The sequence below is a fragment of the Antedon bifida genome, chromosome 11, assembly GCF_963402885.1.
Source record: "Antedon bifida chromosome 11, ecAntBifi1.1, whole genome shotgun sequence".
Classification (NCBI taxonomy): Eukaryota; Metazoa; Echinodermata; class Crinoidea; order Comatulida; family Antedonidae; genus Antedon; species Antedon bifida.
The window spans coordinates 3,195,281-3,212,799 of NC_136236.1; the positions used below are offsets into that span (position 1 = coordinate 3,195,281).

Sequence of the window (17,519 nt, forward strand, 5' to 3'; positions counted from 1 at the left end):
TGTATGGAGTACATAATGGAAAATAGACTTACCTGACCTTTACTTTGGTATAAATCCTTAATATATAAAGTCCTTTGATATCTTGACTTTTGACGTAAAGTGTTTCATTTGTAGTTGTACAATTTTCGCGATAGCGACAGTTTTGAATATAGCACGTTAAGTTCTCACAATAATATAAGCCTACGAAAAGGAAAAAAATATTTTAAATACAATTTACCAGTGGTCATACTATTACTCTAAACCCGGTAAACCAGTACTTTTATGATATACAATTTTAACATGCTCTGGTTTTAAATTTAATCTACATTTTGTTTGCTACACAGAAACAAATTGTGAGATTGAAAGTATAATATAGTATTGTTAGAATTTTTTCCCATAACGCATACAAAAACGGCGTCATTTATTAATTATTATAATATAATCCAACTATTGCATATAACGAATATCCAAAAAGACACAAAACATGGTGTTAGCTAAGCATGCACTTATATTGATTTCATAAACGCACCGGGCGCGTTTGGTATGACCAACCAAAATACTAAAACGCACAAAAACTATGACAAGACATCATTAAATATTTTAAATACGTAATATAATAACATAACGATTAAAATATCACCCACTTTGTACAGGAGTCAGCAATAGTACTGACATTTTGCTAGGCCTCACTATCGTTACGTTACCGGAATACCGTTCTCTGCCCGCCGGTGACGACATAATAATCACGTACAGTACGTCCTGCAATTATACCTAAGCTCTAGAGGGCCTAGGCCTGGACATTTTTAGATAAAAAAACGTACAAATTACTTACAATAGGAATAACTTTCTTGTATCATTTTGAACTTAAAGTTGTGAAAATTGAGATTCATCCATGAAATAAAGAAGATTGTACTATATATATCAATTAAAAAACACCAACATTTTGAACACATTTTTGTGACGTTTTCGTTTAAAAACCGCGGTTCCTGCTTCTGACGGTATAACACGATCGAAAGCGTCAAACATTAAACCAAACTTAAATTTATGACGCGACGAATAAGTAAGTACAACAAAACCAGGTAAATCTACGAACGTACAAAGCGGGGTGCGACGAATGTAAACTATTTTCGAACTCATACGAGACTCAAACGCACAAAAACAACTCATTTCGTACAAGACTCAAAATTGTTTTTTTAAATTAGATTTATTATTTTCAATAATTCATGACAGCTTTGATTCAATGATTCTGATATACATTCAAACATTAACATTTTCACTAATTTTTTTTAACGATTCCTGACTACTATTAACTTAGTTTTATTACTACTCAAAAGTTTACAGTAGGCCTATGAAACTGAAAAACAAATTATTTACTCCAGTCAAGTTTATCTTCCATGATAGAGGGCGATAGACTACATTTCTTTTATTTCAGCAATTGGAATGAATATTGTGCAAAATATATATACACGTGGCATGAAAATGATACAAGTTTTTACTATTTCTACCACAGTTAAATATTAAATAACACTTGTTTCGACATAAAAACGAGCTGGCAATTACATTACTCAAATTCCACGTATTTATAATCAGTTTTTTTTCTTTTAAAAGCAAGTACATTGTTTTAGAAATCATCTAGTGTTTTGTTTCAATTTTTCACATCATTATCCTTATTAACACAAATGAGTTGCTGCCTACATGAACACATTATATGACATTTATCACTACTTAACATGCACATTTTATATATATATAACAGTAAGTAGTAAAAATAAAACAGTTGCCTCCCGCCACAATATTAATTACAATATATGATTCTTTCTTCTATCTCCAACCACAGTACTTGGTCTTTTATAGTATTTAGCAATGTATGTCTGGTAATGTTGACAGAATTAAAAACATCTATATAAATGTCCATATTATTTTACTAAGTACAACTTTACGCCAAAAACATTTTGGTATTCACTGGCATTTTAAATGTAAATAAAAGAAGAAAAAAAATCAAGTAAAAAGAATGCATAGAATATAAAAGTAGATGAAAGCCCTATCTCCCAACTTTGATAATAACAAAAAATTCAAGTAAAAATTAAGATTAGAGATGTCTACCACTTACTGTGTGATTACTGTATATATTAAAAATCGAATAGACCATAGACTTACACAGTGAATTGGTCCATCAACATCAACAAGTTCTGTCAAATGGTTAGGATAACATAATTTAAACAGTGTTATGATGGCAGAATTACGGAATATTAAAGCTTTAAAAAATTAGAATTTTCTACAAGTTCTAAAAACCCATATTTTTTAGTACCATCTAGGCTGCACTATGATAACGGAAATGTTACAGAAACCCCGAACTGTAGTGAATCTATACTTTGTGTTTGACTATGTCTACATATACATAGATATGGTTATGATGTAATAAAAAAATAATTAAAAATAAGTGTATAATTACAATAAATATTATTTGTTATTATGTCGCATATTGAATGACCTTCTTGATTAATATAATTTATATTTCTTTTCAGTAAATGTTCTTAACTAATTTCCCTTTAAAAAAAACAAAATAATATATAAACAACTTTATAATAGCATTAGTTATTAATGATATACAACATTATTATGGGATGGAGCTATATAGGATAGGAATGTCCCCAGTGGGAAAAAATTATAAATTTTCAAGTAATTTTTTCTACGGTGTCCACAACCAAATACCCCAAAAAATGTTTTATTGACTTGTTGAATGGGACTGCAGGTCATTGGTCATTGTCTAATACCCTTTCAGACAATCATTGTATGCAATCAGTAGCAAATATAACATTCAATAGTACCTGTAATATAAGAATGTGTGTGAACGGTCACCAATTGGTAACCAGCTTTAGTCACGACCACTCAACAATCATATGCTGATTACATAAACTCCTGTTCACATAGCGATGATTGTCTAAATCGAGTATTATACCGATCTCAAACATCTACTGGGCTTATAAGATGAAATACTAACACTACCATAGAAGAGGGCTTAATAGGTGTCTTAATTACTTTCATCAAAATAACTTGCTAACTACAAACCATGGCATGTGGGTGAGCTCGTTTGATTCAACATCCACTTTGACCACTCAATCACAGCTGGTAATTGAAGCAGGGGGAGGATGATCGATTAATATAATATCTATGATCTGCATTTTAATTAACAGCTTCAATGTCTTTTTGCACTTGTGAGAAATCAAGTTCCTCCCCTGTGATTCGTCGATAGGTATTCTTGATGTCCTCGCATGTTGTCTCAAAATGAGTGGTAGCATCGTAGGATTTAGTAATGAAGACCTATATCACAACAATTAAAAACAAACACTTTAAAAGTAGTAGTAATGGAGCTGTAGCTTGGTGGTTAACATGCTTGCCTTCCAATGCCAAGGTCCAGGGTTCAATCCTGACCTAGCACCAGGGTTGTAACTCTTTCAACTCCACTCCCTAGCAAGCACAAGGCTGTAGGTTTGAGTCCTACCAATTACTTGCAAATTTGTTTACAAGGTGCTGTCTAAAAAACTTTTGTTACATCAATAACCTAACTTTGGAAAAACAAGTGTTAGCAAACTTTATCAGTGGAGTTTGTGAGTTCAAGCTCGACCGAAGAATGACTGGCTAATGTCTTCACAGAGCGTTCTCAATGACAAATTATCTCTCAAGTACAACCATAATATTATTTCCTCAAATAAATGCAGGCAAAACTCGTTTGTCAAGCTTGATTCGATAACAAGAACATTTTTATCAAAATTGCTTGCTAATTTCTTCACAGAGTGCAGTAAATTTAAATAATGGTCTTAAAAATGTACAAAACCCACCTTGGACTTTTCTCCATCATCCGTTGGTTCATATAGATCATCAATAGACAAAAACTTCTCTAGTATAGTTCCTAAGAGATCCAAGCCTGGCTTAATCTCTGCCTCGGGATTTTCAGTCTCAACTGTTGTGGATACAATGGCGATATAGAAACCCTTGGCCGCTACATTATGAGCACTTGACACGCAGCACACGTAAATATCTGTAAACAAAATTGTAAAATGTCATCAAACCTAACCATAAAGCTCTGTCTACACTATCAACCTTAATCAACATGTGATGTGCACATATATGGACACGATGATGTCATATCACTGCTATATTTGGGCACATCACACTTTTTGTGTCAAACTACTTTTATAGTGTAGACAGAGCTTTAAATGTTTACAAAAGACTCTGAAACCGCTTGATGGGATTAAAATGACACTTTACAGATATCTGGAAGTGACAATATTCCTATGGTATTTCAATCTACCATATCTCAATTGTGAAGGTCCTTCATACGCTCTTAACGAATTAAGGAAATGCATGTTTATTAAATTGCAAGGCTGTAGTGAGTCTATTGAAGCGTGCTATACCTGATTTTCTTCCTACTTGGTTCTGTGGTATGATGAGCTGGCAAGCAGTGGAGTCCTTGGTGTTTGGAATTGGGTCTTTCAGCAAACAGATGCAGCGGACGACCTTTCCAACCTTTTTGACCTTGTCCGTAAAGTAGGACGGGTCAGCTACAACGCATTTTGTTTTGGCCGTCTCTCCCTCCGATTTCACTCCAATGACCGTGCCATCTTGGTCGTATTCTATGTTCTCTATTGGTTTGTTTAGCATATAGGTTCCTCCATAAATAGCAGAAAGTCTGAAAAACAAATACGTAAAAAATTATCCATTTACTAATAATAATTGTTGAATGTTTATCACAGAACAATATGAATGATTTTGATTCTTACCTTGCAAAACCTTGAGGTAGCTCCCCTAGGCCATACAGAGGATAAAGGTAGGGAGACTTGCCATACCGGGTTAGTGACTCACTGTATAGCTTGATTCTCTTTAGCGCTTCTGGTAGTGGCTTACTTAGATAGCTACAAAGAAAAATTAAGTGATTGTAGCAAACATGATAAATGATGTAATGAAACAACTATGGGTGTTCAATACATTTTTAGATAGCTAGCAATCGTTTATGACAGTAAATTTTTAAGATTACTTAAGCTCTATCTACACTATCAAACTTTATGTGAAAAAAAAATGTGATGTGCCCATATATGGACATGATGATGTCATATCACTACCATATTTGAGGTATATCACTCACTACCATATTTGGGCACATCGATTTATGATATCGACTTCTCTTTTAGACAGCTAGAAATTAAAGTCAACTGTGCATGTAAATGATTTTTATCTATTGGCACAGTTGACCATATCTAATGTTAAAGACCCCTTCCCTGCAATTTTGGACGTTTTTTGGAAAATAATACATATATATCACTTTAAAAACATTAAACCATGTCATTCCTCGTCTTAAATGTACGTTTTATGGTAAATTATGATAAAAAGTGAGAAACAATGCACTACCTAAGTAGCTCGCGGCAATCGACCTCTCGTGGACGGTCTTAGGCCTAGCCTAGCTAGGCTTAGTTTTGTAGGCCTAGCTGGTAAACATCGGTAACGTACGAACATCGTACGCTAGCTATATACGTTGTATAGTTGCTGCATTAATTGTCTTTCTATTTTTGCCAGACTCCGTTGATACAAATTGGGGAAAACCTGGTATTTTCGCTGAAAAGTTAGGAGTCTTCCATTTGTTTTGGCCTCACGATCGATCGAAAAGTGGGCGAATTACAGGTGAAAAACAAAAATATCAATCCGCGCGCAATGCATTTTGAGATTTATAGCGGGCCGCTATAATTATTAGAATCGACTTATTATTCACATTTTTAACCGTTTAAAGACGAAAAAAGTTATCGCAATAGGACCATATAGTATTATTTTTACATTAAATATAGTTTGTGATCTTAAATTAGATCTAAAAAACTTAGGGAAGGGGGCTTTAAACTTTCTATTGACACGGTTCAGTGTGCCAATAAGACAAACGTAACTTCGTTTGCCAATAATAAACAATAAATTATATGCAGTCAACTGTGCCGATAGCCAACACGCCACATATTGACTATCGGCATGATCAATACACATGGTCATTCATACCTAAAGAATACTATAAAATAAAGTGATAATGAACATGCAGCTAGCATAAGGTGTGCATAACAGTATTCAACTTACTCATCGTCACGATACAACGCTATAGCATGTCCAGTGAAGTCCATGGTGTTTTTATCAAGACCAAATGCACTGTAACACTGTTCCATCGTACTAGCTCTGGTCAGATTCTTGGGTAATGCTTTTTTTTCTGCGTCCTCCCCCTCTTCAAAATTGTAAGCAAAATTCAGGAAATTTTTAAATCGTCTTTTCTCCAATAAACCCATCAAACCTGTGAAACAATAGTATCAATTAAATGAATGATGAAAACACTCAGAAACTGAGTGAAGTACTTGGAAAAATATCACCACAGAGGGCGCATGTTGATATCTCAGTTCATGTTAAAAGAATACAGATTTTTCTTTTTTTCTATTTGTGAAATTATTAATGAACCAATTTTCTTGAATTTAGGAATGTTCTGTAGGTATACCTATTTACACCAAAATATTCAGAATGAAAATCGTGGGCGCTATCGACCTAAAAATCCTGGTCCTGTGTACATACAATATATGATGAACTTTGTAGGCACTGCTCTGTGGATAATTACTAAATACATAGAATACAAATAGCTGACTTACTTGATGTCAGAGCCTCCTTTTCATCAGCTGGTACCTTGTGTATTTTGCCTCCTTTGTACACATAGCTACCTTCAACTGACTTGAATTCTAGATACCTGGTTACACCAGACATGATCAGAATTTGCACCAATTCACCTACCAGAAATAAGTAATTGTTTTATTATAAGCAATTCATGTAGATTTTTTTTAAAGCTTCAAGACAGAACATACAACAAAGTGTCCCCTTATATGGTTATCCACTGAATAAGGGGCCATAGTGTTGAAACATGTACTGCCATTTGTTCCTTTTTGAGGGCGTGGTTGTAGATTAGTCCATTATGGTCCAGGAGTGTTCTAGGAACTTTTACTTTTCATATCTAAGCTCTCCCTATAGAGAGCACAGGCTATTTTCGGTTAATCCAGGTAAGCTAGGCATAAAATAAACTGTTCCAAAGAGGTAATTGTATTTATATAATGATTTATACATCAAAAACAATAATAGTGAACTGGTTACAACCAGTGCTAGATAGAAAATAATTTTTAATTTGTTATTCCTTACCACTTGCCATTAGGAACTTAGGAATAATATCTACGTTCCAATCTCTTGGTCGGCCATATTCCTCCATCTTGGATGGCGCTTCCTTTCCAAAATGTGTAAACAACTAAATTCAATAAAGATAAATTTAGTTTTTAATTTCAATGGACAAATAAAAAATAAGTGTTTGTATTTATATGATTTTCTTTTAAAGTAGTGCACTATCAATAATGTTGTTATCATTTATTTGCTTACCTGATCAAGCGGTGTAATGGATGCGCTACTTCCTCCATAATAGCTATTTCTGTCAACATGCAACACCTTCTTGCCCTTCACAGACAACAGCCCACTAAGAATGCATTCCTGAAACAAAATGTTTAAATAAACTTATAATCTAGGTCTAGGAATTTAATAGTTGCTTCCAGAAACTATAGAGTTTTGACTATGCTATTGTTAATCGTTATGGCTAAAGATACAGTACCGTATCCATACTTCTAAAAACGGTACGGTAATTAGAGGGCGCTATGTAAGATAGATGTTAATCAAAAAGGTTATGACAATGGTTTTCAGCAAGCCAGCTTAGTGGCTTTGTGATGAGGCTATGGCTTAAGGGGTTGCAGGTTCGATTCTCTTATTATTAGATTATTTAGAGGGATAGGTTTTTAATATTTAGGAACAAGTTTTAATATTTAGGAACAAGTTTTAGGAATGCAATTTTACCGTACCTTTAGCAAACGTTAGCGCCTGTATAATTACCGTACCTTTAGTTTTTAAAAGTATGGATACGGTACTGGCGTATCTTTATTTAGTCACAGCGATTGTTAATTATCATCAAACTATTAGGCCTAGTATAGGCCTAGTTAGAGTAGATAGCATGCATGGAAACCATCAGTATAAAAATTACAGCCTCTTTGTTGTTGGGCTACCACCACCACCAACTGAACTGCGATTCAGAGGAGTCATCATCACCACAAAAAAACACACACAAACATTCCATCATTGTGATGCCATTAAAACTTAATAACGTATGAGAAGAAGAAGATCATATAGGCCTAGGTAATAACCGTATGTATGCGTAGGATGGTGTGAAGAACATACCTCCACAGGCCAACTCCGCCGCCGGCCGGTGGACGTAGGGTGTGTTGGTACGTCGGGATTCACACACACACAGAACAAGTGGGCCTGACTTTCTTTTCAGGTTTGTTCGATAATAACTATTATATTACATTATAATCATCTATGAAATTACCTTGAGACCTGTACCAAGAACAATAACATCATATTCTTCATCCATTTTGTGATTTTATCAGAAAAACTGATTAAAATTTATCGATAATAATGTTATTTTCTATATGCACCGCAGGCTTTTCCCAGGTCTGAACCAAGATGGCCGTATTTTTAGGACAAAGGACCATCCCTTTTGTTCTTGCGCAAATAAAAATAGTGCCGTGTTTAATATCGAAAAAATAATACAAAATCATATCGATAACTCAACATCTATATATATAGACACATACAAAATAATTTTATTTAAAATACAAAACTTTAAAAATATAAATTAATTGCACAAAATGATAGAAATTTATCAATTTAAGCGCAATTATATTTACTGAAAATGAAAAGTAAAAATGTGGAATATTCCATTATTTCATAAGGTAATTTAATCTAATCGCTATACCGCCCTCTGCAATCAGAAAACTTTTTTTTAGAAAAGACTAGAAAATTCAAGTTTCAATAAAATCATTACTAGTGTTTATTTATATTATATTTTGTTTTGAATCAAATAAAATATTGTATAAATCTTAAATAAATTAAAAAATTAATTGTTTTCTCAATTAGCTGCCTCGAGATTGTGAGTTACATCGATATATTTTGCTTCAGCTGCCCCGTTCAACATTCCCATCTCTTGTCAAAAGTATATTATTATATACTGTAATGTACTGATGTTTTGCTTGTAAAATAAATAAACGAAACACTAACGATTGAATGCTTATATTTCGAACAGTGTTTAATATAACGTGGTCCTAGACTTTGATATCACTCAGATGTCGATATGAAAACTTTACAGGTTTAAACATAGAGTCGGTGCAGAGAGATTGTACTTCCCTGGTCGGTACGTGTGTAGAAATTTCAAGTTGCAACCTTCTTTCTTCACGTCGTACGTCCTAGACCTTGATATCACTCAGATGTACGTCGATATGAAAACAGGTTTAAATACAGAGTCAGTGCAGAGAGGTTACCTCCCTGGTGGGTGTATAGAAATTTCAATTTATAACCTTCTTTCTTCACGTCGTTCGATCACGTATTTATTTATTTATCAGTTCACCAACAATTCTTAAAGTAATTGGTAATTTTATTTGAGCCACTCGGCTTTTCTTATCCTACAAAGTTTTAAAATATCTTTACAGGCAGATATAAATAGAAAAATATACCCTCAAAAATAAATATATATAAATATAGTAATGAAGTACTTAAAATCGCGAGTGAAAGCTATTTCCACGGTTCAAAGCTATTTCCACGGTTCAAAGCTATTTCCACGGTTCATAGCATTGTTCTATATTCGTAATAGGTACGACGTAGTCTCCATCTGCCATGAGTGTTGGTCTACATCTACCAAGGTGTGGTAAAGATCTGTGATGGGTGTGGTCTCCATCTAAATTATAATGCGCAATTTTCGTCACGAGTAGTTTTTTGTAACAATCATGTGTGTGTGTTGTTTCTCATCTCATTCCCAATATGGAAACCTTTTACAGCCTCGTATCCACACTAAACTCGTTTTGTACTAGAGTAAAAAAAAAATCATCATTTTACAATGGCAACACTACTAGACTGTTTCATTTTTTTAAAACCATAAGGATTCAAAGTGTAAATAGTTATCTTCCGAAAATTACCTTTCAAATAAGTTGGTGCTTATTTTATTGAGGCCTACTTACCATCGTCTTCAGTAGCGGGTCTACATGCAGGAGCAGGAAATGTGGGACAGAATGGCAGGTACGAGAAAAAGCTTTTGCTTCGGATGAATTTCATGCCAATTGGCATGTCATACGTCTTCACGGACTCGTCATCATCATCCACACTACTGGAGTCAATCTCTTTTGATAGAGTACGACGCCATTTTGTTAGCCCACGCTCTTCGTCAGTTCCTGTCCGTACAATAAAAACAAAACTTTCTTATCTAAATGTAACAATAAGTTTGATTGCCTAATTAAGGAGATGTTGTGGATCAATGAGATAAAACCTGTGCACTTAAACTGATTCATTTTAATGTAATTCAAATTTAACAAACGTTTATTTCAAATAATATAGAGCATAAAAATGAGGACCAATGTATTTATACTTGGTTATTTACAGTATTTTTTCTGATATTAAAATGCTGTGTTTACCTGGAATTGTGTTGTCCAGTAGAAACCCGATAAAACCGCCAACAAACATACTGGTACTTAGTAGCACCGTTATAATCTGGTCTAATTCATCAACACCTAATAATGATAAAACACAAATACAACTTAGTAGCTTTGTGGCAGCCCTTTAAGGACAGGATAAACAGATGCCTTTTTCACTCGAGCTCCTGTGATATCCCATATGAGAGCTTCAAAATATTGGAGATCGAAAGGAGCGTTGTAAATTCTCTGCTGTTCTTCTTTTTAAAAACGTTTTGAACTTACTTTTGGTGACTTGACAGTAAAACGATTACACTTTACTATTATTTAAATATGTACTTACCAGATTTGGAGTTCTTTCTAACTCTATGGTAGAATACAAACATTTGTATACAATTTACCTGTTTGAATAATTCCTGGGTTATCAGCAAACCACCATGGAAGGGCAAGGCCCATCAACAAAGAGAATCCAATAATGAAGATATTCCTTGAAGAGTTCATGTTGGCGAACTGAAGATTCGACAAACCAACGCCGGTTACCATTCCTGAAATTGAAACAAATGACGTCATATTGTGCAGACGATACCCATTGATGACGTCACAGTATTCATTATGTTATTTTGTTAGTATTTTGTAAAACTCTTACCAAACATTACACAGAATACGCCACCGATGATTGGATCCGGCAAGGCCACAAAAAGGGCGCCAAACTTTCCAAATACTCCAAGTAACATCATGATAATTCCCGCCACTTGTACAACCAGACGACTTCCAACCTGCGCAAAATAAGTTTGGTTTGTTATTTTACTATCAGAAAATATGTTTCAGCAAGTACCAGTTTAAATTACCATATGTATTACATGATTAATTGTTAATTACGTCATACCAAATTGGTATTACCTTAGTAATTCCAATAGCGCCAATATTCTCACTGTATGAGGTTGTTCCGTTGCCAGTACCCCACAAACCAGCTAGTATACAACCGATGCCTTCAATTCCAATTCCACGGTTTATTGCATGATCTGGTGGAGGGGGCGCCCCAGAAAGTCGAGCGCATGCATAGTAATCACCGACAGACTCGACCATGGATGCTAAAACTCCAGACAGCATACCAAAGACGCCGGCTACCGTAACCACGGGTGCACCCCACTGACCTAGAAAAGAATAATATCAGGCTATTGTACACAATTATAGAGAGAGCATAAAAGAAAGCAAATGTCTTTCTTTGTAGCCTACCTACTGTATTGTAAAAATGAGCTTATGGCATATTTAACGTACACTGTATGATACAATTGAACTTTAAATCCAGAACTATAGTTAAAGGTAGATAATTACAATGGTCTAAAACCCTACTAAGACTTGTCACGGTTAAGTAGACAACACTGAGATCAATATGATACGCGACCGTGCCCATAATTCCAATATATGCATAATAATAGCAGTTAAAATTTCTCTTTTTTAATATTGTTTATTCATTAAAACCTATCTGTCTATTTATAATAATTACAAAAGCAACTGGACAAAAGGAATACAGAAAAGGATACAAATATGTTTTCTAATAAATGCAAATTATTAGTAATTTTATGATGCTAAATTTTGGATTGAAGAGTGAAATGTCTTACTAACCTGGGTATGGGAAACGAAACCAAGGCGCCTGATTTAAAACTTCAGTGTTCACATCCGTTCGTGCTCCGTACCCATAAGACGTCGAGTTAGTAGGAAAGACGTCAGTTGCAGTAAAAATGGCGGAGAAAATCCATGCTATGACAATAGCTAATATAATCTGTGAAGGGATAAAAACGATAGTCTGTAAGCATTACATCACATGACAATTCTTCAAAACGGTTCTTGCAATTCTGTAATACAATTTAAGCATTACATCACATGACAATTCTTCAAAACGGTTCTTGCAATTCTGTAATAGGCCTACAATTTAAGCATTACATCACATGACAATTCTTCAAAACGGTTCTTGCAATTCTGTAATACAATTTAAGCATTACATCACATGACAATTCTTCAAAACGGTTCTTGCAATTCTGTAATACAATTTAAGCATTACATCACATGACAATTCTTCAAAACGGTTCTTGCAATTCTGTACAATTTTAGATCTATTTCATTCACAAGTAATTACTTACTGGGAATAACTTGAAAAATGGGTACTTGGTCACGTGACAGCCATCAGAGGAATTGTAGCCCACAGTGGGAACATTAATGTTCTTTAAGTATTGCGAAAACAGCAGAACGAGAAAAATCGTACTATAAGAAATAATTATTATATTGTTATTATAATGTGTGTTGTCATTGCTAACATTATCATAATTGTTTCATTCTCGTAGTTCTCTATATTTATGTTAATTCTTCAATATACTCAGAATTGTGACATTTTCACCTAACACCATTAGCTTACTACCAATACCATCAATAAGCCAAGTTATTAATATCAAAATAGTATCTTTGTCACCTTTCAAAATGTCACGAATATTTGTCACTTATCTATTTTTTTCTATACTTTTTCTTTTCCATTGTCATTAATAATTATCTTAATGTAGTAAGTGTGGAATAGGCCTACTTACAAAACAGACATTCCCCAGTGTACGCCAGCTCGCGAAGCTGCGGCTCCGTATAAAGAAAGCCCTACGAGACCGATCGTCGGTGCTATAGCCAATGGTCCGATGTATTTCAGCACAAATCCCATTATTCCACTAAATCCAATTACCACTTGAAAAATGGAGGCGACGATTATAGCTCCTTGTATCTAAGACAAACATATATAAAAGGGAATTATTAATAAACTAAATGTTAGATTATATATTATTTGCTAACAGTTCAATCTAACTGTAGAAGTACAGTTACCTACCTCACGCATGCGTACTTGCCAAACTTCTGTAGCCTCATCAAGTTGAGCTTCGGTTGCATTTGCTTTTAAAATGAAAATGTAAAAAAAAAATTCAATCAAATATTTACAAAAATAACTTAATTAACTAAAATGATAGTTTTAATAAAGAGACAGAATCATAGGCTATAAATTATTTGAAAATAACGTCCAACAAAAAATCCAAACATTATCTCAATACAAGGGCTTATACCGAAATTATTACAAATACAGTGGTATGGGACAATAATTGAATTGCAACTCACGTGGTGGTGGAGCAGGGCAGTCCCCTTGAAGACTTAATATGGCGAATGTCGGTGTTAGAAATGCAAATGTACCTCCTTGTACTATTGGCAACCTGCCAAAAAAAAATAGATCAATGTAAATTTTAAAAATATAGGCCTATGATGGTACCGTTCTTCTAAAAGATTTAACACCATAGAATAGAGTACGATCTTTCTTGCTTTCTTTTTTGGAGAACCATTTATCTTGTGACATTGTATTATTTGTCTCTTAAGTCTACACTATCAAACTTTATGTGACGAAAAAATGTGATGTGCCCATTATGGACATGATGATGTCATAACCATAGTTGATAGTGTAGACATAGATTTACATACCTGACGCCAAATGTTGTTTGCAGAATCGTGACTAGACCAGACACAACAAAGATGGTACCAATGATTTCACTTGTAGCTACCAAGTCGTCGCCGATGCAAAGGGCTGGTGCCAAAATTAATGGAATTGATACGCAACCTCCAAACATGGTCATAAAATGCTAAAAAAGAACAATATTATAATCCTTATTTTCTCCGAAAATCTACCCAAAAATACAACTATTTTCAGGCCTTAGTTCGTTCACCTTAATACAAAAATATTATTAACCTGTAATCCTAAGAGTACAGTGGTGTACCACGGTGGAACGTCATTTATCTTATATGTGATGTCATCACTATCAGTAGAAATTAGGTCTTCATTGGATTTTCCATATTTGGAATTGCCCAATACGGTACCATTCTTGGTTGGGTAAGGCTAGAGAGAAAAAAAACAGATTTATTTCCTTTATTGTTTTTTAATACCACATTAAAAACTAACGCCAAAATGACGTAGGCCCAATTGGCCTATAAAAGTATTGTGAAGAACGTAATCTAAAAGTAAAATTCAGGTTTTGAGAGAACGTGAGAAGTTTGACCAATTTCCGATGGGTAAACATAAAAGTAAATCACTGTAACTAAAGACTGAACACAATGGTCGTAATAAAACCCACTTATGTTGAATAAAAAAAAAAAAAAAAACCCACAAATATTATAATGGTTATTTATTATGAAAATGAATGAATGAATAATTAGAGTACAAGGACATTGTAAATAATCGTAAATATTATTGGAATAATTTTATATAAATCGATAAAACTTATCAAGGCGTTCTAAGAAACAATTAAGGCGCGATAAATATCGCACATGTCTAATTAACGACACGCGCTTGATTGTTGAATAAATAAAAAAAATAAAAACCCACAAATATTATAATGGTTATTTATTATGAAAATGAATGAATGAATAATTAGAGTAGAAGGACATTGTAAATAATCGTAAATATTATTGGAATAATTTTATATAAATCGATAAAACTTATCAAGGCGTTCGTAAGAAACAATTAAGGCGCGATAAATATCGCACATGTCTAATTAACGACACGCGCTTGATTTACTTCCGGAGCAAATTGAACTTGAACTGAGCGGTTTGGGATGAGCATCCGGTAGCACCCGGCCTTACAATTTACGATTAGGCCGGAAAGAGTGATTTTACTCTTCCCTGGTGACAGTGACTATAACTTCAATTAGTCGTTGGCGGATGTGTGGGTTGTTTAATTTTGTGTTAATTGTTACACAGTAATATTTTATATTGATTATATTATTTTCAATTATTAAGGCGTATCAAAGCGATACGATTGTAAGCAAGACAGTCACGTTTCGAGGTTGCGGGAAGACACGCATCGGCGCGGTGTTAACTTTTATACACCTGGGGCACTCGGTTATATGACGTAATTTGTGTTGATTGCCAAGATGACGTCATTGTGAATAAGGTATATGGGTCACGGAACAAAGGGGTGATAATACTGTACTATAAGCATGGCTTAATAAAACAAATGGAATTGCCATTTGTTTAAATTGAACACAGATACTTTGTTTGGAAAATATGATTTTAAAAACTAATCATCATGGCCACAGCTTGTTTCGTTCGTAATACCATCCGTTTCGAAAAGTACATTGCAAAATAAAGAACATAACATTCAAATGTTTAAGTTCAGCATTTCATTTCAGCTTCTTACGCTTGGTTCCCACTAGCGACACAACGTAACGCAACCTACACAGCACAAGAAAATGCCCTTCCAATAATTGTGTTTTCCCCGCCTGCGTGAAATAAAATCCGCGATGTTTGCACTGTTGCGTCGTCTGTTCCCACTTTTGATTACAGTACGCAATACAGCACGCAATACAGCACGTAAAGTTTGGTTCCCACTAGCGACGCAACATAAGCAAATGCCCTTCCAATAATTGTGTTCGCGCCGTCGCTGCGTTGCGTCACGAGTGGGAACCACGCTTTAGTTTAATATGTCGACACAATATAGAAATATTGTAATACTATGCCTACTCTATTTATTTTTAGTAATGACAATATGGTTGTATTCCAAATGGCAAAACTGTTGTTAAGCTACTTGGATTAGTTACGGTGAACATTTCTCACTAATTGGGCAACGGCCTTCAAGTATGGAATTAGTCCAAGGTGTTATAATAGTATTTAATTCATATTTCATATCAAAACAAATAATATTTAATTTCCTGTTGTTTGTACAGTATCCAAAATTAATTTGATTTACGATTTAATGTTTGAGTATTTAAAATGTTTGTCTAGGAAACAAGACATTAGGCCTACTTGTTAATTTGTAAATCAAAGTTATCCTTATTGTTTTTTGTATACTATATTATTTTTATTGTGATGGGTTGTTATTGTTAATGTTTAGGCCTGATTTTAGCAATTGAAACCCAACCATTAGGCCAACAGTAAAATATACAAACTTCATCATCATCATCATCCAACTATATAAATAATATTAATAATGGCAATAAGTCTATAGCGCCTAATATACAATGTTTCTAAGCGTTTTACACACAAAAATGATCTACAAAATATCCTAACAAGGCCATATACACGGCTGCAGTCGCGTGCTCAAGTTAGTGTTTACCGACCGACCGACCAACCGACCGACCGACCAACCGACCGACATAGTGAGCTGTAGAGTCGCGACTAAAAATGAAGAAAATGAACCATTTACACGGCTCCGTTCTCCAGCACTTTGAAGCTCCCATGGAGAGCTCGCAGGAACAGAGAAACGGGACACCACGTGGTTTTGAATTTTGGTGGAAAAATACAAATTAAGAATTGCAGTGGCTTAATAATAAGCCGGACGTAATTTCTTAGAATTCGTCAATGACGCTTCCCATGGTCAAGAGTACCATTGAGGTGTAGGTTGTGTTGAGTTTTGTTGATTCAAGTGTCTATAAGCATGGCTTAAAAACTAATTACTTCGAATTGCCATGTTGTTTGAATTGAACACAGATACATTTATTCCCAAAACTGCGAAATACATTTGTCATCCATAGGCGCGCCTAGGTATACCTACTTCTCAAAACAAACCCATTTGTAACGCAATGTATTGTTGGTATACACGTAACACGCCTGTTGACATATTTGTGCGGAACGCCGCAAGCAGCCGTATTTGGTACTTTTTGTTACATCAATAACAGAACTATGTTGGTGGTATATACATACACTTATACTTTGATATAAGTATTATAAATTATTACATGTATACTATATATTTTTGGAAGGTGATGGCAATATCATTATCTTAAAACAATACGAGAATAAATTCTATGAATGTTTGTTAGGCCTATATTGTTTACTCACCTCTACATCTACCACGGCAGCATTGTGCTTTTCAGTGGTGTTCAACGCTTCGGAGGCTCCGTCAGTGATCATTGTGTTTGCTTGGCGTGGTCTATTCGTAAAGTGACTTAATAATGAATGGACAGTATTAAA

General features: G+C 34.4%; 2 protein-coding genes across 2 annotated transcripts; both read right to left on the reverse strand.

The window, feature by feature from the left end:
* Positions 1-1,164: 1,164 nt before the first annotated feature.
* LOC144855137 (rab GDP dissociation inhibitor beta-like) lies at positions 1,165-8,543 on the reverse strand. The gene is made up of 9 exons (XM_078712940.1): positions 8,408-8,543; positions 7,414-7,521; positions 7,183-7,285; positions 6,645-6,779; positions 6,091-6,298; positions 4,761-4,892; positions 4,395-4,669; positions 3,819-4,018; positions 1,165-3,300 (listed from the first exon to the last, which is right to left on the reverse strand). The coding sequence occupies exons 1-9, from the start codon at positions 8,450-8,452 to the stop codon at positions 3,163-3,165; spliced, it is 1,344 nt and encodes a 447-aa protein (XP_078569066.1). The 5' UTR covers positions 8,453-8,543; the 3' UTR covers positions 1,165-3,162.
* A 113-nt stretch (positions 8,544-8,656) lies between these two features.
* On the reverse strand, positions 8,657-17,488 carry LOC144856551 (solute carrier family 23 member 1-like). Its single transcript, XM_078714570.1, has 14 exons — positions 17,388-17,488; positions 14,302-14,448; positions 14,037-14,194; positions 13,683-13,774; positions 13,402-13,463; positions 13,118-13,299; positions 12,680-12,800; positions 12,165-12,321; positions 11,439-11,692; positions 11,185-11,314; positions 10,940-11,083; positions 10,542-10,637; positions 10,092-10,301; positions 8,657-9,940 (listed from the first exon to the last, which is right to left on the reverse strand). Exons 1-14 carry the CDS (start codon positions 17,457-17,459, stop codon positions 9,906-9,908), a joined length of 1,860 nt encoding a protein of 619 aa, XP_078570696.1. The 5' UTR covers positions 17,460-17,488; the 3' UTR covers positions 8,657-9,905.
* Between the last annotated feature and the right edge of the window lie 31 nt (positions 17,489-17,519).

Coding starts and splice junctions, on each gene's coding strand:
- LOC144855137 (XM_078712940.1), bottom strand. CDS start 8,452: ATGGATGAAGAATATGATGTTATTGTTCTTGGTACAGGTCTCAAG. Junction 6,299..6,644: donor AAAGGAGGCTCTGACATCAA/GTAAGTCAGCTA, acceptor ATTGTTTCACAG/GTTTGATGGGTTTATTGGAG. Junction 4,019..4,394: donor CCAAGTAGGAAGAAAATCAG/GTATAGCACGCT, acceptor TTTTGTTTACAG/ATATTTACGTGTGCTGCGTG.
- LOC144856551 (XM_078714570.1), bottom strand. CDS start 17,459: ATGATCACTGACGGAGCCTCCGAAGCGTTGAACACCACTGAAAAGCAC. Junction 14,449..17,387: donor CTGCCGTGGTAGATGTAGAG/GTGAGTAAACAA, acceptor TTTTCTCTCTAG/CCTTACCCAACCAAGAATGG. Junction 11,084..11,184: donor CGTATTCTGTGTAATGTTTG/GTAAGAGTTTTA, acceptor TTTCAATTTCAG/GAATGGTAACCGGCGTTGGT.